General features: G+C 42.9%; 3 protein-coding genes across 3 annotated transcripts; all 3 read left to right on the forward strand.

The window, feature by feature from the left end:
* Positions 1-683: 683 nt before the first annotated feature.
* LOC113248893 (olfactory receptor 4D11) lies at positions 684-1,619 on the forward strand. The gene has a single exon (XM_026490500.2). The coding sequence runs from the start codon at positions 684-686 to the stop codon at positions 1,617-1,619; it is 936 nt and encodes a 311-aa protein (XP_026346285.1).
* An 8,168-nt stretch (positions 1,620-9,787) lies between these two features.
* LOC113248886 (olfactory receptor 4D9) lies at positions 9,788-10,723 on the forward strand. The gene has a single exon (XM_026490494.2). It carries the CDS (start codon positions 9,788-9,790, stop codon positions 10,721-10,723), a length of 936 nt encoding a protein of 311 aa, XP_026346279.1.
* Positions 10,724-20,065: 9,342 nt separating this feature from the next.
* LOC113248885 (olfactory receptor 4D9-like) lies at positions 20,066-21,001 on the forward strand. The gene has a single exon (XM_026490493.2). It carries the CDS (start codon positions 20,066-20,068, stop codon positions 20,999-21,001), a length of 936 nt encoding a protein of 311 aa, XP_026346278.2.
* Positions 21,002-24,866: the final 3,865 nt, after the last annotated feature.

Genomic DNA, 24,866 nt, shown 5'->3' on the forward strand with positions numbered 1-24,866 from the left:
ATGAACAGAAGAGAAGATCTGAGTTACACTTTCATTTCCACAGCTGAGGAGCTATTCAACATGCAGGGGTTTTGGTACCTAAAGTAGTACAAAATAAAGGTAGAAATAAAGAAGTCTTGTTAAGCGAAAATAAACCAATAGAGAAGAACTTCATGGCTTAAAATTTTCTCATTTTTCACAGAATTAAATTTGCAATTTAAAAAAGGGAGGAGTGTTTCTGTGAAGTTCAGTCCAAAGGAAACCATTTTGCAGATAGGGTTCTTAAACCATATAAATGGAGCATGCAATGTGGAAAAGAAACCAAACAGGCACATTGCCTTACCCACACACCAAACTGACCCCATTGTTATATTCCTCGTGCCCCAGTAGTCCCTTTCTGAATATTTAACATCCACCCATTTATCTCGAATGCTTAGAACTTCTATACGTAGAACATTATTTTTATGTTATATCTAAAATACTTATAATTTACAGAAGAATAATTAGAGGCATGCTTGTGTTAATCAGATGTCATTTTCTATACATTAGCAATAACTTCAGGACGGCTTTTCACGTGGTAACAGCTCACTAGTTTCCAGACCTCATACCTGACTCTGTGCGATATATTAAGGGACAGTGAACACTTTCTGAAATAATATTTTTCATTTTTCTCAAGCTACACAAAGAAGAGGAAACATGATTCAATGGAGTTGGGAAATAGCACAAGGGTAAAAGAATTTATATTTCTGGGACTTACTCAGTCCCAAGACCTGAGCTTGGTCTTATTTCTTTCCTTGTGTTTGGTGTACGTGATTACTCTTCTGGGAAACCTCCTCATCATGGTCACTGTGACCTGTGAGTCCCGCCTTCACACCCCCATGTACTTCCTGCTCCGCAATCTAGCTGTGCTTGACATCTGCTTCTCCTCCATCACTGCTCCCAAGGTCCTCATGGACCTTCTCTCAAAGATGAAGACCATCTCCTATACAAACTGCATGACACAGATGTTCTTCTTCCACCTCCTTGGTGGGGCGGACATTTTCTCTCTCTCTGTGATGGCCTTTGATCGCTACATGGCCATCTCCAAGCCCCTGCACTACATGACCATCATGAGTAGGGGGCGATGCACTGCCCTCATTGTGGCCTCCTGGGTGGGGGGCTTTGTCCACTCCATCGTGCAGATTTCCCTGTTGCTGCCCCTCCCCTTCTGTGGACCTAATGTTGTTGATAGCTTCTACTGTGATGTCCCCCAGGTCCTCAAACTCGCCTGCACCAACACTTTTGCTCTTAAGGTCTTAATGATTTCCAACAATGGTTTAATCTCTACACTATGGTTTGTCTTCCTCCTTGTGTCCTACACAGTCATCTTGATGATGCTGAGGTCTCACGCTGGGGAGGGCAGGAGGAAAGCCATCTCCACCTGCACCTCCCACATCACTGTGGTGACCCTGCACTTTGTGCCCTGCATCTATGTCTATGCCCGGCCCTTCACTGCCCTCCCCACAGATAAAGCCATCTCTGTCACCTTCACTGTCATCTCCCCACTGTTGAACCCTTTGATCTACACCCTGAGGAACCAGGAGATGAAGTCAGCCATGAGGAGACTGAGGAGAAGACTCAATGCTTTCGTGATGGGATAGTGTAAGAATCTCCAGCCTCTTCATCGCCAAGGACTCCTTCCATTATTTTTTCTACAGAGTCATATTTATATACTTGACTATATTGTCAATAAACCAACTATACTTACTAGAAAACAAGTTATTTTCCTATTTAAGTTAATAGGTTACTAATAACTCAAGCTTCTGGTGAGCATGAAGTAACTAGTATAATAGGATTGAACTGATTGATGTATTTCTATTCGAGGGCAACTAAGTGGCAGGTAAAGAGATTGATTGAATCCTTTTTCAAGAAGTAGGTTAATAGAAGCCTAGATATGAGTGATTTGCTCAAGATCTTATATCAAGTAAACTGCAGAGATAAGTCTTCAGATACCTAATCTATTGCTCTTCCTCCATATGAATGTAATGTGTCACATTACCAGAACTGTCTATACAAAACTACAATCCTGTCCTAGAAAAGATCTTATGATCAGTGCTTCTGTAGTACACATATATGGGTACATACGGCCTATCACAGATTAAGACATTTTCTCAGCCCACTTAAACTCCATATGGGCTCGTGACCTTTTGAGAACCTCAACACTGCATAATGGTGGTCCTCCTGGATTCCTATCACTAATGAAGAATCTTAGGAAGCTTTCCCCATATGTCCTAAAAGGATTTATCTCATGCAGAACCAGACATGCCAGATTCACATTCTCAAGATAAATTTAGAAAAAGGCAGAAGGGATCCTACATGAGAAGCAACCCATTTTCATTATTGAAGAACTGATTTTCCAGTCTCAGATTACCTTCACCATTGAAGAGTCATTCTTCCTGTCAGAGAGGAAGAGAGGAGGTGATAACGAAGGTAAAATTCTAATCCGTTTTTCAATCTGTTGGTGTTTGGGAAGAGGTGGTACAGGCTGGTGTTTTCTCTGGGAAAGCCTGGTAAAGAAGTAAAAAGTAAAGTATGGTGACCTGGATCCAAATCCCATCGGCTGTGTGATCTTGAGCAAATTATTTTGTCTCTCCACAGGTTATAGTTCACTATACAAAGATACTCCTACTATGCATCTCATGGAGTCATTGGTAGGGTTTAAAGGAGACGGTATGTATGAAACATACAACGCCTAGCAGATAGTAAATGTTCAGTGCAAGGCAAATGTTCTTCTCAATGTCACCCTTACTGCTCTGCCTAACACACATTCATTCCCCCATTAGCCTATTACACTCTTCTCTTGTATGGCCCATATTCTTCATTATTAGGGGGAAAAAAAACCCTGATGGGATAAAAAAGCAAAGGAATGTACATTGAATTCAAAGCATCTATCATCTTAACATTTCTAGCTTTCTGTCCTGACAATAGGTTTGCGTGCTATTTATACCACTTAAAGAGACACCCTGCAGCTGGTAAGTTACAATGCAGGAGAGTTTCAGATCAAAAGAAGATAATGAGTCAAAGATAAACCCTAGCTTTGAGAGTGAGATAAGGGACCAGACCAAAAAGTCAGAGTCAGTAGATAGAAACGAGCCAAAGGAGAGTTAGCCAAAGGGTGGTGAGTGTTGAGGACAGACTTCAGTTCTATCTGTCATCGGATCTGGGCTGGCCCCATACGCATTCATTAACTAACTGGCTCAATTGTTTGCCATTTCCTGTCACTTGATCAACCAATTCTAACTTTTTACAATATTAACCTACTTCCTCTACCATGAAAATTCTAAGAATAATCCATACTTGCCAAGGCACCATTCATGGAGTCCTGCTACATTACTCAGGTAGCTTTGCTCTCAACAGTCCTTAGGCTTTTCTTTATGAAATGGCCTATAAAAGACGCATACCACAAGCCACTTATAGTCCATTTCGTGCAAATGTGTCCTTTCCTTCCCTTCTTATCTCTGGCGACTCCCTCAGATCAGATTGCTATTGCTATGTCAGAACTGGATGGCACCAAAGATATATGGGGTCTGAATTATTGTATTGCAGAAGCATAATCCCAAAGGGCAAGAACCCAGACACCTCTGCCACACCATTGCTCCTGACACGTCCTCAAACCATGTTGAAATGTACACCATAACCTGATGGGTAATTCAGAGGAAGGGGAAAGCAATAGCATCCGATTACACAAACATGCATCATTTATCTGAGTGACATCAAATCACAATTTGGACTGCATTTTTTCCATTTAAATCACTTTTTATTATTTTTTAAGTTCTGCTGCTAAGAACCCTAGAAAATTTAACAGAGTCTGGGCGTATATGTAGCTTCCAAATTACCCTTTCTTGCATTGTTCCCTGAATCAAACACGTTAGTGATAAACATCTCTGGGTACCCATGAACCAAATAACAAAATAATGCCGAAGTAATTAAACGGACGACTATCAGGAGCTGTGACTGTGCTACCTCCCTAGGTTGTAAGTGAACTATGGATCTCAGACATGTAGTAGATTAAAGTAATTGCTTGGGGTTGGGGGGGTGCGCCTGGCTGGCTCAGTTGGCAGAACGTGTGACTCTTGATTTGGGGCTCGTGAATTTGAGCCCCACGTTGGGTGTAGAGATTACTTAAGAATAAAATCATTTAAAAAAAATAAAAAATACAGTAATCGTATAGGGGCAATGCTGCACAGATAAATCTACACTGCCCAGTCTCTGCGAGCTGCCCCATCAGTAGCTACAGGGCTTTGATTTTTCCATTGATACTCGTTTACTTAAGTTTCATTTCCCAGCTCATTGCAAGCAAATCGATTTTGGTCAGGAGGAAGATGGCACAGTCCTTGGTGTGATTGAACGCAATGCTATCTTCTTGAGCCAAAGAGGATAATACACCGTCTCATAGGCTTCCTCCAGAGAAAAGGGTATGTCCTGACTGTGCGCTGGGACCTCTGCATTATGTGTGAGATGGGGGCAGAGAAGAGATGAGGGAGAGAGAGAAGGGCTTGGTGACATTTTAATGACTCCCACAGGAACTCCACTGAATTGGCCGCTTAGCTTCCATGTGCATAACCAACAATATTCCCTTTGCTCATTCCTATATTGGGCTTGTGGCTGAGGGACTAATCCAGGGGGCTGAGAAACTGTAAGGCAAAGCTGAAGAGTCGGTAAGATGTGATTCCCTGAGGCTGCCTTTTCCCATCCGAAGGAAGAAAATAACAAAATCACTCATTTTGAGGCAGGCTTTCCATTAAACATAGAATTTCCCCAGAACCTACTTTTTCTAGTATGCAGCTGGAGCGCCCTAGGAGGATCAATTTCCCACTTGGAGACTGAAGTCCGTTAGTGTTGGTAAGCGTGAACTTCTGACACTGAGAAGCTGCCAGCGTGGATTTTTCAGAAACACTGCAAGTGTATAGGACGTTCCTATTGAAACCAAAATTCCAATGAAGCGAATGAAAGTGGTGTTCTTTCACTCTTAGGAAAAGGGGAAGTGGGGCTTGCAGAATACAAGAAGAACGTGAGTTGGCTTCAGGGATGTGATATATTCTACTTGGTGGGATGTTGAGGTTCAAAGTGTTGAAGGTAGTTGAGAAGGTGCTAATATCCCAGCTCCCAGGAGGGTGACTGCCGCGGAAAAACAGCACCAAGAAAACAATTCCTGAATTCAGTGTATGTTCCTTGGCTGGGACTGGAAGTCTGGGGGCTTTGAGGTAGGTGTTTTAATGGCTCGCTTATCTATGCCCTCATGCACTAATGAATATGAATCATGCTCCTAAAACTTATAGGGATTCAATTAAGAGTAGAGGCTTTTCAACATTGGGAAAAAAGAAAACTGTGACACGAGAGATTTAACTCCATGTAGAGAATGGGGCAGCATTTGCCCAGTGGGAAGCTGGGGTACGAGGGTAACCCTCTGGCTGCAGGCTCTGTCCAACATGTGCGACGGCTTGTTTCCTAAAGATGGTCTCCTTTGGGGTGATTTCTAAGAAATTCTTGTGCTCTGTATCTTGACCTTGCAAAGACATGAACGATTGTATTTCTTTGTCCATTTCCCCTCCCCACTCTGTATTATGCATGTGTTTCAAAGCACTATGCATAATCTAATACTCTCCAAGTAGCCTTCCCACTCCTCGTAAAAAAGACGGCCTCCATTGGAACCACCAGATCCATTATTTCCAAGAGGAGGTTGTATGTAAGGTGCTGCTACTCGGGTCTCATCTCTGCGCCTTGCACTGGAGCGCCCCATGCAGTCGATGCAGGCTCTTGGCAAACATGCCTCTGAAGACTGCAGTCCGCTCTTTCAAACTCTGCTTTCCTCCTCCGGTCACTCTGATAGCCTCTCACAGGGGAGGACGTGCAGTCTCCTAACACCCACATACTACTTTCACTTGATTGGGAAAGATTATTTTTTCTTTGCAGCATTTTCTGGGAAGGGCTGATCAACCCTGGGAAGAAGCATAGTTGCAGGAGTTAAGAGCATCAGTCTTTGCGATAAGACAAATCTCAGTTTGAGACATGGCTCTCCCAGCTGGGAGACCTTGAGCAAGTTACATACTCTTTCTGTGCCTCAGTATCCTCACTTGCAAAATCAAGATAATATCTATTTCACGTGGATACTATAGGTTTTGGAAAAGATAAAATGAAGCAGTTGGTATAGCACATAAGAATCACTCCATAAATGTTCACTAAAAGCAAGCAAAAAATAGGGGTGCCTTGGTGGCTCAGTTCGTTAAGCGTCTGCTTTCAACTCAGGTCATGATCCCAGTGTTCTGGGATACAGCCCCACATTGAACCCCACATTGAGCCCCACATCGAGCCCCATATCAGGTTCCCTGCTCAGTGGGAAACCTGCTTCTCCCTCTCACTCTGCCTGCCACTCTCCCTGCTTGTGCACTTACTCTCTATTTATTTATAAATAAATAAAATCTTTATTTAAAAAGGCAAGCAAAAAATAAGCAGAGTAGAGCTCCATTATTCTGCTCACATTTCCATAATGCTGAGACCTTGAAAGTTGCATGGACCCCCACTCCCCCCCACCACCTTTCCCTGCCCACTGAGCCTGATACCCAGATGATTGCCTTTCCAACTGAGGATTAGTTTTTCTACAGGAATACCTATATTTACAACTGCATACAAAAATAAATGTATTGGTGTTTATAAGCAGATATGTGATAAAATATTCTGAATTTTTTGAGAAGTGAAAAATATTACTAAAGGAGAGATTGCATTTTAAATTTACCCCAAAATGTTGGGAGAAGGGCTTTGAACCAATAGCAAGATGAGCCACTCTCAGACAAGCCCCCACAGATGGACCTGGCCTGTGTAAGGAAGAAGCACTCACTTGAGGCTGGCCACATGGAGTAGCCGCTGGCAGAATCAGCTTCCTCAGCTGCTTCCAAAACATATAATCTCACCTACTCCTCAGAAGGATCCTGCATGTGAGGTAGGTCTTACTCTCATCATGTTGCAGATAAATTATAATGGTGCAGGCTGAGAATGAACTCTAAGCCATGCCCTGGGAATCTTGCATATTTATCATGAGTTTGGTACTGGTAGTAAGTAACTTGCCAAGGGTCACACCAGCTAAGAAGTGGTAAAACCCAAATTGCATACATGTCCCAGGTGATGCACCCACGTGTATCCCAAATGCCAGTGTGGGGCGATACTGTTCATCTGGACTCGTAGACAGGGTTTACAAGCATTATGTGCCCAAATGGGACTGGTTTTTGTGTACATCCGCCATGATTTTGTACCTCCTCACTTTTCCGTCCACTGATTCCACAAGCTGCAACACGCTACTGTTTTCACTGTAAACTTCTTTTTTTTTTTTTTTAAAGATTTTATTTATTTATGTGACAGAGAGACAGCCAGCGAGAGAGGGAACACAGCAGGCGAGTGAGAGAGGAAGAAGCAGGCTCCTAGCGGAGGAGCCCGATGTGGGACTCGATCCCGGAACGCCGGGATCACGCCCTGAGCCGCAGGCAGACGCTTTTAACGACTGCGCTACCCAGGCGCCCCTCACTGTAAACTTCTTAGAGAAAGGACAGATATTTGAGTCACCTTTCCCTCAAAAAGATCATCTCAGGGGCTTGATCCAATGAGGGGCTTGATCCTAGGACCCTGGGATCATGACCTTAGCCAGAGACAGATGCTTAACCAACTGTGCATATTATATGTATATATGTATAGATTAGGATAAGCTAATAATCTAATAATCCTAATACAGTCATGGAAATGGTATATAAGGAAGAAAATAAAGAAAGAAAATGGATATGGTAAAGAAAAACAGGAGAGAGAAAGAAGGGAGGGAGGAAGGGAGGGGACAGGAGACACAGAAAACTCTTAGGCTTTCTTGCGGTGGTTTCTGGAGCAGAAGATTTGAAACTTATTAACTTATCATTCCACTATCCAAAAGAAAGATTCTAGAGTGGACTGCGGTCATCCATGAAAATATGTTCCTGCAGTGCAGATTGATCAGACTCCTGGTAAGATTTCTCCGCCTTCTAGCCACGGTGAGTATAGTGAGGGGATTTCTTAATTCTGGGCTCCTGGAGACCTGAAGTCTCCTGCAGTCATTATTCTGAACCTTTATTCTTGTCACTCCATGTCATTACTAAACCCCCAAGACAGTGAGACTGAGATGAATCGGAATAAATGATAATGGAATGGGGGGGGGGCTCTTATCTTATGTTTCTGTGGGAGCAAAAAGGAGACTACTACTTGGGGAACCGTGGTCAGTTAAGGATTTTTTTCCTAAGATTAGAAGAGCAAAATGAAAAAGAAATGCAGAAATTAAAATCAGAATCAGAGAAAGAACTACAGGGCCGCCTGCCTGACACAAGGATTTGGGAGGACCTTAAGTCCCTAAGTGGGAGAAAAATAAGAAGGCCGCCCTCAGGCTGTGGCTGGTAAAGGCTACAACTACAAAACTCTCGAAGTAACTATTATGAAAGTGAGTAATCCGTTTAATGTCACTGTCAATGAAATTCATTCTTTAGATATGAGAGTAAAATGTTATAATCACCACATGTTCGTTATGCTTTACATTTTATGGAAGTATAATGTCCATACATACAGAAAATGCCCATGTGTGTACGGCTTGATGAATTTTCACACACTGAATACGGCTTTGTAACAACACCCTGATCAAGAAACAGAAAATCATCAGCACCTCAGAAACCTCCCTCGTGTTTCCTTTGGTGTTGTATCTTTTATCCTTTTCATGAACAAAATAAGAGAGTGTGCACTCCTTCGTGCCTGGATTACCTGCGTCGTGTGATAAACATAACGAGGTTCATTTATACCATTACACATAGTGTAGACCATTCCCACCGATGTACTGTGTAGATTTAACACGATTTCTCTTTCCTACTGTGGATGGGCATTTGTGGCATTCTCCAGTGTGAAGCAATTACAAATAGTGCTGCTGTGAACATTGTAGGATATGTCTTGTGGTGCATGTGACATCTGTACAGATTTCCTAGGAGTGGAATAGCCATTCTTAGGTATATATCTGCATCCTATGTGATACATACACAGCATGAGCAGATATAACCTGACAGTACAGTACAATGTCACAAGCCCTTCTGCAATGTATGAGCGTTCCAGTTGTTCCACATCTCCACCATCACTTGGTATTTCTCATCATTTTCAGTTTAGCCATGTTGGTGTGTATGTAGTAGTTTCTTCCTGTAATTTTAATTTGCATTTCCCTGATAAGTAGTGAAGTCGAACTGGCATTTGGATATTCTCTTTTGTGCAGTTGTGGTTCATTGCCATTTTCTGATTCAGTTGTAATCTTTTTTCCCTCTGATTTGTAGAAGTTTTTTTATATATTCTGGACATGAATATTTTTTCAGCTATATATATTGTAAATACCTCATCCCATTTGTGGGTTATCTTTTAACTCTTGTGATGATGTATTTTGTGAACAAAATTCTTCATGTAGTTGAATTTATGCTTACTATTTATTATTTTAAGTGTCAGATTGTATAGTAAAAGTACAATTGAATAAGTTCACAGACCTGTCACCTATATTTCAGTGACCACAGTGATAGAACCTATCCACTTGGATGACTGAGTCAAAAACCTGGATAATCTTCCACCTACTGGTGGCATGCTGAATTGCAGGCACAGCACAGGCATAGAAAAAGAGCTTCCTTCCAAGGCAAACAAGAGTCAAGGGACAGAAAAGACAACAGTAGATTTTATAACACATTCTTCAACTGCTTTGCTATTTCTTCCAAACGCATACTTGAAAAGGATCTGTGACCCAATGGATCAGGGAAATTATACCAGAGTGAAAGAATTTATTTTCCTGGGTATTACCCAGTCTCGAGAGCTGAGCTGGGTCTTGTTTGTCTTCTTGTTTATAGTGTATATGACAACTCTGCTGGGAAACCTCCTCATCATGGTCACTGTGACCTGTGAGTCTCACCTTCACACCCCCATGTACTTCCTGCTCCGCAATCTCTCTATCTTGGACATCTGCTTTTCCTCCATTACTGCTCCCAAGGTCCTAGTTGATCTTCTATCAAAGAGAAAAACCATCTCCTTCAATGGCTGTGTCACTCAAATGTTTTTCTTCCATCTTCTGGGAGGAGCAGATGTTTTTTCTCTCTCTGTGATGGCCTTTGATCGCTACATAGCTATCTCAAGACCCCTTCACTATATGACTATCATGAGTAAGGGACGATGTACTAGCCTGGTGCTGGCCTCCTGGGTAGGGGGCTTTGTCCACTCCATCGTGCAGATTTCCCTGTTGCTACCCCTCCCCTTCTGTGGACCCAATGTTCTTGACACTTTCTACTGCGATGTCCCGCAGGTCCTCAAACTTGCCTGTACTAACACTTTCACTCTGGAGCTCCTAATGATTTCCAATAATGGATTGGTCAGCTGGTTTATCTTCTTCTTTCTCCTCATATCTTATACAGTCATCCTGGCGATGCTGAGGTCTCATGCTGGGGAGGGCAGGAAGAAAGCCATCTCCACCTGCACCTCCCACATCACTGTGGTGACCCTACACTTTGTGCCCTGTATCTATGTCTATGCCCGGCCCTTCACTGCCCTCCCCACAGATAAAGCCATTTCTGTCACCTTCACTGTCATCTCCCCTTTGCTCAATCCTATGATCTACACCCTGAGGAATCAGGAAATGAAGTCAGCCATGAGGAGACTAAAGAAAAGACTAGGGCATTCAGAAAGGATTTAAATTCTGTAAGAATGAGATAGCCCCAAACGGTAAATGTAGACATTAAACTTCACTTTCTCAAAATGGGAAGAGATCACTCTAATGCCAAAACCAAGGGCGCATTTATGAATATCATGGAGTCCTCAAAGAGGTTGGTTCTGTAGTATAGTATGTGCTAAGGACCTATAGGTGACACTGTGTTAAGGTGAAGCTCATTAATCACTTCCATTACTCACTTTCAATTATTCATTCTGCAAATATTTTACAGCACACACATTATGTGCCTGACAGTGCTAGAATTCAGATTGCTGCAAAAAGATTAAAGATAGTCACTTTCCTACAGCCATATTCCAAAATGCTCTAATGAAGACATAAGCAAAGTGCTGTGGAAATATTGTAGGCACTTCACCTGAGAGCTTCAAAAGGCATTTTACAGTGAGTAGACCATTTCAAGGGGAAGAGACAGAGAAACACAACTCAAGAAAAGAAACAAGTATTACAAATGGAGAGAATGGTGTAAGAATATGCTGCATTTGTGCAACGGTGAGCTCAACGTAGCCATGAAATAGCACGTTCATGGAGTGAATACCACTAGTTGACATTCATGAGGAAATTCAAGAAGGCAGAACTCCACTGGTGGCCCCTTAAGCAATGCAAATCCATGATTTCTATTGGGAAGAGAAGATCCTCAAATCACTTCAAGGCCATGGTTTCCTCTAGACAGAAGAAGGTAATGCTGTGAGTGGGAGCGTTCATCAAGAAATAACAGTGATGGGTAAAGGCTGTGGACAGCTCACCTGGATCTGTGCAAGGTTGAAGCAAACAGGATGCTAAGCACTCCACTGGGGAAGAAACTGACTCCTCATTGTATAGCAGGATTAACCCAATCGCAGATGGGTCACGCCCAAATTCCTTATTGTTTCTGAACATAGGGACCCCAAAACTTTTTAACACTGTCCACTTGATCCAGTAAGACATAAAGAAAGGGTCATAAAAAGCATGAAGATTTAATCATTGAATCTGGGAATTTGCTAGTCTTTGTAATGAAAGGGATAGAAGGATACTAGGAGAAGGTTTACCTAAAAATCCAACTGATGTTTTGCTGGCACCTATTGATTTTACTAGACTATGTCTCTCTTCATGACAAAGCTCAAGCCACAGAAGCTGGCACTTGTCTGTTAATCAGAGTAGATCAAATGCTGTGACAAAAACACCCAAAACCAAAATATTTAATAACCAGAGTAAAAATTTATTTCCTGCTCATGGCACAGGCCAACACTGCTCTTTAGAAAGAGCTGTTACATGCAGTCATTTAGAGAGACAGGCTTCTTCCACCTTGGGCTCCACCTTTCTCAAGGTCCTTTAAATCTCTCCATTCATCCAGCAAATGGAGTAAGGCAGAGAGGATTAAGAATCATGGGAGGCAGGGGGCACCTGGTTGGGTGTCCAACTGTTGGTTTCAGCTGGGGTTGTGATCTCAGGGTCATGGGATTGAGCCCCGAGTGGGGCTCCACGCTCAGCAGGGAGTCTGCTTCCCTTCTCCCTCTGCCTCTTCCCCCACTTGCTCATGTGCTCTTTCTCTCTCAAATAAATAACTTTTCTCTCTCAAATAAACAGATCTTTTAAAAAATGTTTAAAGAATTATGGGGAGAGGGGAAGGGTCATTATTGGCCAGTCCTGAGAGTGGTATGTTCCACTTCTGATCACATTCCATTGACCAGCCCTTGGTCATATAATCCCAATTCACTGCACAGGAATCTGGAGAATGTAATCTAGTTCTATTCCCAGAAGGAAAAGGAGAACATGAAAAATGGTGAACTCTAATAATCTCTTCCACATCTATGATTCATTACTAAGAAATCACAATTGGATTAGATTATAAAGACTAGGACTTTGTCTCTAAAAGGATTCTCTTAATGTGTAGATGTGCTGGAAGCACTGCTGGACCCTTGGAATGCACAGAGAACCAAACCAAAATGGAGAAAGTTGGGGAAAGGAAATTTAATTTAAAGGAAGGGGAAGGTGATCAAGGTAATCCTGGGAATTAGTGTGACAGTAAACTGAAAGGTCAGGTCCCAAAAGCAAAAACACTGGAGTAAAGTCCCCAAAGAAGATTGGCCTGGTAGACACCCTTAGAAAAGACAACTCTCACTTATCCCCATAGTTGCCCTCGGCTAATTGTAAACAAACATTAATGCAGAAGCTCTTACAGAGATGAGTGTCTTTTTCTTATTGATTGTCTTTTCCTACGTTCTGTTCTATTCCCACCACTCAAAAATGTTCTGAATCATTTTCCAATATTAGACATACTTCCCCAAGCATTAAAATTCCAATAAAGACATAAATTTGTCTTAGGCTAGATCCATCTGCAGACCAAATGACCATTTACTTCCTGGCTCTGTCTTTGCTTTGGTATCATTGTTCTCCAGATCTTATGTACTTTTCACAACGATGCCTTTTTTTTTTTTCTACCTCTATGTTGACTTTACCTTGAGCAGAACCTTTGTGACTGGGTGGAATTTTAAGTGACCAAAGATGTGTACAATCAGAGTTTATGTTTCCCAGTACAAGACCCTACAAATGACAGCAATCCAGCAAAAGGTGCCCAAGAAGCTGCCTTGGACTGTTTACACATGCAAAACCACCCAATCAAACACAGTGAGGAAAAGCAATTGAATTCATGAAAACACCATTAAATTACTTCTCTTGCAATATGATATCATATAATTACTTGGATTAATCTATATTTTTCTCCAGGTAGAGACATGTCCTTAGATAACTACTACATATAAACTGATTCTAGCTTATCCTACACAGGTCACATATGCTTGGTCCTACTGCCCGTGACTTTTTTTCTATATAAGGAAGGTTGATTTTAAATTCCCACAAAACTTTTTAAGCAAGTAAACATATTTATATATGCAAACCAGCTGGTTTAGGAGTGATCCTGCCATTCTGGATTTCTTTGAGAAACTCAAACTCTTTCAACTTTGAAAGAGTTGTCAACATACCTCTTATTCAATAGAGAAGACTTATCAGTTCAGTGCTGTCTTAGTAATCTCTTATTCCATAACATATTATCCCAAAATTTAATGGTTTAAAACAACACAGTTTGTGTGTGCTGGGAACCAGGCATGGCTTAGCTAAGTCTTCTCTTCAGGGTCTCTCACAAGGTGATATTCAATGTGTCAGCTGGGAGCTGTTGTCTCATCTCAAGGTTTAACTGGGGAAGGAGCTGCTTCCAAGCTCACTCACAGGATTGCTGGCCAGAAACATGAGCTATTGGACCGAGGGCTTCAGTTCCCTACTGGCTGTTGGCTGGAGGCCATCCTCAGGTCCTTGCCATGTGGACCTCCCCAACATGGCAGCTTACTTCATCAGAGTGGGCAATCAAGGCAAAAGAGTGTGCAGCAAGGTAGAAGTCAGTCTTTTCTAGCCTAATCTTGGAAGTGACATCCTATCATCTTTGCACTACTCTATTCATTAGAAGCAAGTCACTAAATTCAGTCCACACACTAGAGGATGGGATTGCACAAGACCATGAATATCAGGGCCAGGACTGACAAGTTCTAGAAGCGAATTATGAAAAACTATTGCAAATTATGAAAGAAATCTAAAATCAATTTATTCAGAAAAGATTACAAGAGACAAAAAAAAATGGGTAGTGAGGATTGTCAGAGGCAATCCAGAGACACTAAGCCCTTGTGACAAGCAGAATAATAGTGCCAGATATAATGAGAGAAGAATTTATTAATAACAATGATCAGATCAATTATATTAATAACAACAATCAGATCAAATGATCAGATCTGATCAACTTTTAATTTTTTTAAGTTTTTTTGTTTATTCATTGAAGTAATCTCTACACCCAATGCAAGGCTCAAACTCACTGACCCCAAGATCAAGAGTCACATATGCCTCTAACTGAGCCACCCGGGCACCGCTCAGATCAACTTTTTTAAAAGATTTTATTTTTAAATAATCTCTGTACCCAACATGGGGCTTGAACTCACAACCCCAAGAGCAAGAGTCACAGGTGCTACCAACTCAACCAGCCAGGCACCCCTACTATAGACATTTTCAGTTGGAGGTATGCAATATCCAAGTGAGACCATCTATAGATCTATGGTGAGAGACAAGGTTTCAAAAATGATATAGGGAATAAGATGAGAAGGAGCATGCAACTCTCTGCTTTGAGGACCTCTGGAATCATAGAGCCTGGAACATGCTAGATGCTCGATAAATATTTCGCAACTAGATACTCGATGAATGAATAGTTCCAACATATCTTTTATCTGCTTATATCCCCTCTTCATATGAGAAGTTTGGCGGGAAACAAGGAGAAAATGCATTTCTCAATCTTTATGATGCTTCTGATGATGTATATCAATAGGACAATAAGCAAACCGTCTGCCTAGAAAGAAAACAATTGGAATGGGCTGAAACACACTCTACTGGGAGTTCTGTTCATTTTCCCTGAGTTCCTACCTCTTAAGGAGGCAGACTCCTGTTTGTTCCCTGTGAGCCCTTCAGGCAAAGATATTTGGGCTCTAAGCCCAAGGTCTGAGAGGATTCATCTCCTTCCCTACATTAGGAAAACTGCAAAACCGAAGTGTGTCCTCCACGGCATGACTTCTTAATAACACTCAAGGGAGCTTCGTCCCAAAAGGAAAGTCTGGCTACTCGAGTTAGCAGTCACATCCAAAAGTAATTCCCTCTGGCTCTGGTGAGCTTCTGCCAGGTCTGGGGCTGAGAGACCAGTACTCGTGTCAGAGGCACCACAAGGCAGCGTGATAGAACTGAGGTAGGACCACGCAGAGGCGATTCTTGGAGCTGCCCTTTGCCTCTGACAGGAGGAAAGAAGATACTGACCCAACCGACGCTCAGATGCATGTTTGCCTTAAAGGAGAATATTCCTTGACAATTAGTGTCTCCTAAGGTCAGTGTGTGCAGCCGAATGGCCAGCTCTACTTCTAACAGGTAGGGTTTCGAGTTTGGGACCTTTAATGAGATCATTTCGTTACGAGGGCTCTTTGGTGTGTGCTCGTATGTCTGTGTGTCTGTGCATATGGACCCATGCATAGGCAATTTTGAAATATCACTGTGAATTACAGAAGTGTTTTGAATATTAATAATGCTCCCATGTATTCTATTATGTACATTAAAGCTAGAAACCGCAGTGATGCCGAGAAGGGAAACTCGTTCTTCGATATGAGGAAGGTGACTTGAAGAGCATACAGGGAAATCAGTTCTAAAGAGATGGGGCGGCTGGACAGTGGGGCTGGGGGTTCCCTCAGGCTGGGGATTCTGTGCCACTCAGTAAGCCTGCTTTATTAAGGTGGCTCTACCCAGACATGTTTCTGAAGACGTGCTTGGGATCTTGAGTTTGTTCTTGCCAAAAACAAAAACAAAAGCCAACGAATAATTGACACTTGTCTGTTTTCTTTCTTCTTGTTTGTTCCAAACAGACACATCCATACACAGGGGCTCTCTTTCATCCTCCCATTCTCCTCCATGTTTTACGTTCCTAGTTGCACATCCCTTTTGTGCACAGAAGAGCACCGTTCAGGGTATCTCTTGGTGGTTTTGGTGACTTGGTCACGCTCATGACTAATGTCTGCACAGAACCTCATGCACGTGGGTTTCAAAGCCCATTCTCTCAACTGCTACGACCAACTGCCCCTGGGAATTCTTAATGTCAGCAATTTTTCTTGCTGCCACCGCTCAGCTTATAGTTAAATATCAAGAAACAATCCGAGATTAAATGGGATTTAACTGTTGGTAGGAAATGGGTGGAACGCAGTCTTGACTAGTCATAAGGTAATTGAGGCAAAATTATGTAAAACAAGTCAGCATTGGGATGCCTGGGTGGCTCAGTTGGTTAAGCGTCTGCCTTTGACTCAGGTCATGATCCCAGGATTCTTCAAGTCCCGCATCAGGCTCCTTGCTCAGAGGGGAGCCTGCTTCTCCCTCTGCCTGCTACTCCCCCTGCTTGTGCGCTCTCTCTCTCTCTCTCTCTGATAAATAAATAAATAAATAAATAAATAAATAAATAAAATCTTAAAAAAAAAAAAAAAACGATTCAGCATTAAAGCTCCAAAGGCCTAGAAATCACCCAGATCAATGGGTCCACTTAATATTGTTCTGTGCTGGGCAGACCTCGCCTACTTTCAAAAGGACTTAAGGCAGCAAATGTTGCCATTTCACTGATGGAAAGACTGACCCTCCTGGAGTTCGCTGCTTTTCAAGATTCTACCGTTGTTCTGCGAAGGCACCAGAGCTTCTGCCCCCCTAAGCTGGTGTCTTTCCTCTGCACCATATTACTTTCTGCCATAGTTCAAATATCTGGCCCTTTTAAAAACGAAAAAGGTTTGAAGGCAATGAAATTCCCCGAGAGTTATGATGGGTCAATGGATCATTGGCAGAAAGCCTAGAAAATTAGCGTTTGTGGCTTGGGCTTCAAAGGAAAGAGAACGGAAAGCTAGTGAAGGAGCAGTTCTTTTCTGATGAGAAAATGAGAGAGAAAGTACAGTGAGAGCAGAGAACCCCATGCTGCACGGCGGGACCCGGCTGGCTTCAGTGTGGATGGAATACGGAGAGAAGGAGTACAAAGCAGTGTCAGAACTGAACAGCGCCTGACGTTAGTTGAAATGGTGACACGGGCTGTATTCAGTAAGCACTAGCAGCGGGGAAAGTGAGTTCCATCTTCGTTTGCGCAGAGGTGACTGGGCAGGCATTCTGGAAGGGGAATGAGCAAGAGGAGGGCGTCTGACAAGGGAAAGATGGCGAGGGGCTGGTCAGTGTCCCTGAGACTCGTCTTGCTCTGTCTGCTAGGGGCGGTTAGGGAAGTCAGGATTCTGACCTCGCACAGACACAGGGAGACAGAGGCCGGTCCTTCCTGATGATCACGTTCAAAGGAACGGTTCTCAGGTCCTTGAGAAAACCTGTGTTGCAGGAAATTCACGCTCACAATTGCAAGCCCTTTTTAGTAAATGCTCTGAGAAAGGGAGGTCAGGGACCTGTGTGCACGTGTCAGCTGGAACAGACAGTAAACGCTCCTGGCAGCTCTGTGCTTTCTCAGGCAGGCATTTTAACGGGACGCTGCGGTCATCCTAAGGACACAGCCCTCTGCGGCCCAAGGCCCTGATAAACTCAGGTCCTGTCTCGGTGCAGAGGTTTGGGTTATGTGCCAAGAATTCCACAGTTCTCCAGAGCTCAGGGAGACTTTTGGGGGTGGATGGAGATGTTCCTCATCCTAATCGTAGGGATGGCTTCACAGGTGTATGTATTTGTCAAAAGGCATCAAATCGTGCCCTTTAAATGTGTGCCATTTATTATATACAAGTTACACCTTAACAAAGCTGATTTTTTTTTTTTTTTTGAGACAGAGAGAGCTGCAAAGGGCGATCTTATTGTAAGCAGTTGACAAAACCGCAAAAGCCAGATGCCTGTCACCACCCAAAGCAGTACTTATTGTAAACATTCTCTTTACAACAGGCTGGGAAGCAGGCGGAAAGCACTGAATTAGGATTCATAGAAAGTGAACCTTGGTAACAAAAGTTTTTATAAAATGTGTTTCTCTACAAAATGGAAATGATCTAAATTGTTGTATCCTTTGGTATATCTGCTTTTTCAAAAATGAATAGATTTTAGTTCTCCTTTGGTATATCTGCTTTTTCAAAAATGAATAGATTTTAGTTCTTAGAGCAGTTTAGGCTTATAGAAAAATTAACTAGGAAGTACAGAGAGCTCCACACATTCCCTGTCCGCACCAGCTTCCCCATTACTAACATCTTGCACTAGGTGTGCGGCCCTCATTCACAACGGAGGAACCATATGGATACGGTTACTAGTCCTTAGTTTGCATTAGGGTTCATTCTTTGTTGTGCGTTCTGTGGATTTGACAAACGCATAATGCCATGAATCCATGATTAAAAACATAATCCCTAAATATCCCCTCTGCCTTACCTACTCATCCCTCCCCACCTGCACACCTCAGCCCCTGGCAACCACTAATCTTTCTACTACAGTTTGCCTTCTCCAGAATATCATACAGTTGGAGTCATAAAGTGTGCACCTTTCCAGATGACCTTCCTTCACTTAGCAATATGCATTTAAGGCCCCTCTTTTTTTCCCCATGGCCTCAATAGCTCATTTCTTTTTATAACTAACTGAATAATATTCCATTCTATGGAATATATCTGCCTTTCAAATGCTACGTTTGGTCATCGTTGCAATTCTTTCAAAAAACTGTCTTTTATAGGAAAAGTCTAACAGTACCTCCCAAATAGTGTTGTAGAGAAGGCGGGCCCTGCAAACTGGCAGCAGCTGCTATATGAGGGGACACGTGGTCTGGGGGAACTCAGGTTAAAGAATAAAACAAGTCCATTCAAACGGCACAACACTATGACACAAACATGATTATACCCAGGTTTACTGATGATAAACGGAAGCTCACAGTCACCTCGGCATTGAGCCACCTACTCAATTAAGACAAAATCTATATTCAAATTCAGGTCTACTGTGTTTTTTGCACAAAACTGAAGCTTTTACAAATAGTGAGATGAGAGGAAGTGCCATCCAAGCGTAGGCGATGAGAAGGGAGGGAGCCCAAGAAACGACAGCCATTTGTCCGGTGGCCCAGGCGGTAAAGTCTCTGCCAGGGGCATGATGTGAAGCAGGGACTGCAGCTCCCACTTGCCGAGCCCCATGGACAAAAGAGAACAGGACACCAAGGAGAAGAAGAAGTGAAAACAAAAGCAGCACGTGCTCGAATTGTGTTAGCTGCGGCAAACACGTCTGTGCTAGGGCGAAAGCCAACTGGAGACTGTTTTTCTTGCCTGAACTCAGTGCTGATCATCAAGCACCATGAACTTTTGCACAGACTATGCCAAACAGACTGTCTACTGTGGAAGATGATGAGAGAAGACTCTCTAAGCTTCCATGAGGCTGTGCTTTATACTTCTCCCCTGTGTGTTTCCCACTTCCTAACAATTAGATACAGGAGTATTCATTGCAAAACAAAACTAACCACTTAGTGGCTTTTCAAAAGAGTTACAGAATATGTAAAATTATGCAACTCTAAAAAATTTTAATAAGAATTTAATAGCATGCTGATTTAGGTGCTTCAATTAATTGCCTCCATTGGAAACCCACTCTTTGGTTTGCTCTGAAAGAACTCAAACACCATCTACTGGGGATAACTTACTAAACTGTAGTCATCCCTGCCCAAAAGGAAAATAATTGAAAAAATAACCCCTGAGACACTCCAGTCCTATAACTCCCATTCCTTTTGTTTTTAATGATATACTTTCTCTTTTCTATTTTCTCCCCAGGTAGTTGAAGAAGAGAAAACATGATACAATGGAGCAGGGAAATTACACCAGAGTGAAAGAATTTATTTTTCAAGGACTGACCCAGTCCCGAGAGCTGAGCTTGGTCTTATTTCCGTTGTTATTCTTGGTGTACACATCAACTGTGCTGGGAAACGTCCTCATCATGGTCACCGTGACCTGTGAGTCCCGCCTTCACACCCCCATGTACTTTCTGCTCCGCAATCTCTCAGTCTTGGACATCTGCTTCTCCTCCATCACTGCTCCCAAGGTCCTCGTGGACCTTCTGTCAAGGACGAAGACCATCTCCTTCAATGGTTGCATCACTCAGATGTTCTTCTTCCACCTCCTTGGTGGGGCGGACATTTTCTCTCTCTCTGTGATGGCCTTTGATCGCTACATGGCCATCTCTAAGCCTCTGCACTATGTGACCATCATGAGTAGGGGGCGATGCACTGCCCTCATTGTGGCCTCCTGGGTGGGGGGCTTTGTCCACTCCATCGTGCAGATTTCCCTGTTGCTGCCCCTCCCCTTCTGTGGACCTAATGTTGTTGATGGCTTCTACTGTGATGTCCCCCAGGTCCTCAAACTCGCCTGCACTAACACTTTTGCTCTTGAGGTCTTAATGATTTCCAACAATGGTTTAATCTCTACACTATGGTTTGTCTTCCTCCTTGTGTCCTACACAGTCATCTTGATGATGCTGAGGTCTCACGCTGGGGAGGGCAGGAGGAAAGCCATCTCCACCTGCACCTCCCACATCACCGTGGTGACCCTGCACTTTGTGCCCTGCATCTATGTCTATGCCCGGCCCTTCACTGCCCTCCCCATGGACAGAGCTGTCTCCATCACCTTCACAGTCATCATCCCTGTCCTGAACCCCATGATCTACACCCTGAGGAACCAGGAGATGAAGTCATCCATGAGGAGACTGAGGAGAAGACTTGGACCTTCTGAAAAAGAATAGATGCTATGAAGTCCAGATTGAAAGTCTGAACTGAAAAGTATTTTCTCACAACACAGTAGAAGACCCCAGTCAACAGGTCATCTTGAGACCAAAGTTCTCCCTTTGACCTACAGCAGCGTCCTCTAATAAGGGTGGCCTGAAACAATCTTCTCTGAAAGGTCTTCTCTTGGTGAGATTGTTGACAACTTAGAGTCTCAGACTCATAAATTGTCAGCTCTTAATGAAACTCCAAAGCTTACATCACCCAAACACCTCAGGTGAGCTTTACGGGTGAGGAAATAAGGTCTGAGAGAAAGTTACCTCTCAGTTCTTGAGTTGTGGCTCTTGTTGCCCAACCAGTAATTAGTAAAATGAGGCCCAGGGACCAGGAGTCAAGGCTGGAAAGTCCAGCCACCCCTCCCTTTGTGGAAATCATTTTCCATTGCCAACCTTGGAGGATTTGGGCTGCATATTTCTATGGAAGCTTCTGGGTTTCCCTTGCAGAAGCTGAGGTAAGTTTCATGCTTTATCAGAGTTTCCCTAGCTAATGAATGGCAGAGGCAAGGCTAGATCTGAGATATCTGAACCTCAGCTAACTGCATGTTTTACTACTCCTGCTGCCTCGTACTGGATTTCCCAGGGTCTGAAACAAGCTCGCCCACAAAAACTTCTCCTCTATTGTAGTATCCCGAAAGGGGCTTGCTTGTCTTCATCTGACCAAGGAGTAGACACCTGAAGGCTTCAGGCCCCTCTAAGAATTTCAACATCATTTTCCAGCCATTCATTCCCAGCCAGCCCTCCAGAGAAAGGAATCCTATCCTGTGTGCATTGCTAGAATGTGCCTGACTCAAACCCACAAGAAGCAACGGCTGAAGAATAAGTTACTTTTCATTATCCAGACCACCTCTTTAACAGAATAGAAAACAATATCATATTTGAGTTGGTCTCCTGGCAACCTATTAATCTGTCAAGCAAATAGATGAAATTGGTAGTCAACTAAAATGGGGCTTGCCTTTGGATCCCAGTCTTATCTCCCATGCAATCTCTCTGATGGAGTGTGAAGTAAGGGAAGCAAAGAGCCACGTACACAGCCTGATTCTGAGAAAAACAAGCAAGGGAAACCTGCTCCAAAATATAGCCAATCCCGAACATCTCTATCACTGCCTAGCGTTCCTCCCTTGGTGCTGGCCTCGAATCCCTGCTCTTGGAATATTTCCTCAGTTAGACACAGTTCATGGGGGACAAGTTAGATAGAATGCCGCAACTTTGGAAGTTAGATACATCTCTGGATGGCCATAGCAACCTGCTGGTGATGATGGTAGAGAGGGGGCATCTCTGAGTCTATTCCCAGTGGGACCTCTCTGGGGATTAATTTCAGGTGGTTTATTGGACTAGTCAAAGCACCAGGTATCCTCCTAGAGTAGGAGAGATACAGAACAGGAAAGCTGCAGCGGCTGGATGGAGGGGGTGAGTCCAAGCCCAGGCTGTCAAAGGTAGCCTGGAAGACCCAGGTACAGAAGGATGGACCATTTCCACACGGAAAAGCAAGGCAGACATTATTAACAAAATTCACATTTGCTTATGCCAGATCCTGGACTCGTGGGTGCTTTACTAAAGTTGGAAGATCTTTTGAAAATCTGCATTTGCTTCTTTGGGTGTAGTTATGACCTCCTGCCTAGAATTAAAATCATTCACCTCACTTTTGACCTCAGCCTCGACTTTTATATCTAATCACTCATATATCAAAAACAACAAGAATAATTCAAACTTCCCTTTGAGCCAGAATACAGAATCACATTCTGCCCTAACCAGTATGTTCTGCCATAACCAGTAGATATTTTCTTCCTTGTAAATCATTTTTTAAAATTGTTACTACTTAAGTATGGTTGCTATACAGTGTTATATTAGTTTCAGTGCACCGCACAGTGATTCCGCAATCCTGTACATTAAGCAACCCTCGCCACAATAAGTGCGCTCACCACCCGTCACCACGCAAAGTTATTACAACATCACCGACTGTATTCCCTAAGCTGTACTTTTCATCTCAGTGACTTAGTCCTTCTCTACCTGGAAGTTTGTAACTCTTAGTCCCCTTCACCTATTTTGCTCATCCTCTCAACCCACCTTACAAATCATTTTTTAATTACAAAAAAGTCATGCTTTTCTTAAAAATTAAACTTCCCTCCCTTATACATTTTTTTAGCATTTAGTCTTTACTTTCTAGAGGCAAATAATGAATTGAGGATTCACAAGACAAAAAAAATATGTTTGTGTGTGTGTGTGTCCTGTATATACACATATGTGTGCTTACATATAGACTGCTTAGTATAAGAAAAATTATATATAGCATGGAGTTCATTTTAAAACACACACACACACACACATACACACACTTTTAAGAAACAATTGATTATAGTGTTCCCAAAAGGCTATGGTACTTTTTTTTTTAAGATTTATTTACTTATTTAAATAATCTCTACACCCAACCTGGGACTTGCACTCACAACCCAGAGATCAAGAGTCACATACTCTTCCAACTGAGGCAGCCAGACACCCTAAGACTATGATATTTTAGGAGCGCCTTGGGTGGGTCAGCTGGTTAAGCATCCACAACTCTTGATTTCAGCTCAGGTCATGATCTCAGGGTCTTGAGATCAAGCCCCACGTCGTGCCCCACACTGAGCGTGGATTCTGCTTGAGATTCTCTCTCTCCCTCTGCCCCTCCCCCTGCTCGCACATTGTCTCTAAATAAATAAAATCTTAAAAAAAAAAAAAAGGTTATGGTACTTTAGAGACAAGTGGTATACATTAAATTCATTTCCCAAGAAAATATGTTTCTTCTCTTTCAAGGTGATAAGCATGTCCTGTTTGACAACAATCTTCCAACATATGGATTCTAATACAAGATACTTAAGTTTTTGCTAAACTGTTCGATATCTCCCACATTGGGAAGCTGTATTTCTAAAGGGGCTCCTTTTGACTTAGGACCAGTGTCTACGAAGCAAAATGTTCTGTAATGTTTCCTTACCACTAAAGGGAGCCATTCCCTTTCTGTGATTCTCCCTTTGGCAGACAGAACGTAACTGAGATTTTTATTTCCAGAGATGAAGCCTCAAAACCCTTATCACATGCATTTTCTTTCCCCCAAATTTCAGACCTTTTCTTCAGAAGCAGAAACGACTGTGCACATGAACTCCTACACAGATCAAGAGGGGCAGCTCCGTAGATGTCTCCCCAGCGTGCACCCGCTATAGTCCTCAGGGCTCCACAGATCAGAGCTGGAAACCTCTGCTAGGAGCAGCCTATGTGCTCTCGGGCCAGTGGTTCCCGAACCTCGGTGGGCATAGAATCACCTAGCCATGTGGTTAGAATGCAAAGTCCCAGGCACCATCTCTAGGAGATCCGAGAGTTGTCGTGGATACCGGGAATCCACACCCACTTCTGGGCGGTCCTGGTGTGAGTGGCCTGGGTCTCACCACACTTTGAGGGCCCTGCTCCAGGTCAGTGTTTCTCAACCTACAGAAACTCTAAGGGGTGTGCTGTCATTAGTAGGTCTGCACACGCATTTTTTGTTGTTGTTAATGAAATTGAATAGTCTAGGGAAGAACAAAAAAGCACAGAATTCTTCAAATAATAAAAAAGCACTGTTTCCTCAAGCCTTTATTTTGGATATGTACTTAAGTGTAATGGTCTTGATGTAAATAAAACATAGATATTAGCAGTGCTTCAGTGAAAAGAGCTTGCGATCCACTGGGCAGGGACATATTCTCTGGTTGGACTTTGTGAAGTCTCCAAGCCACCAGTTCTGGTTACCAAACCCTCAGACCCATTAGTACAGAACGGCGTCCCTTGTTCTCTGCTCTGGTCCCTTTACTACCTCTGCCCA

Source organism: Ursus arctos, unplaced genomic scaffold (genome assembly GCF_023065955.2).
Source record: "Ursus arctos isolate Adak ecotype North America unplaced genomic scaffold, UrsArc2.0 scaffold_23, whole genome shotgun sequence".
In the NCBI taxonomy this organism is placed as follows: domain Eukaryota; kingdom Metazoa; phylum Chordata; class Mammalia; order Carnivora; family Ursidae; genus Ursus; species Ursus arctos.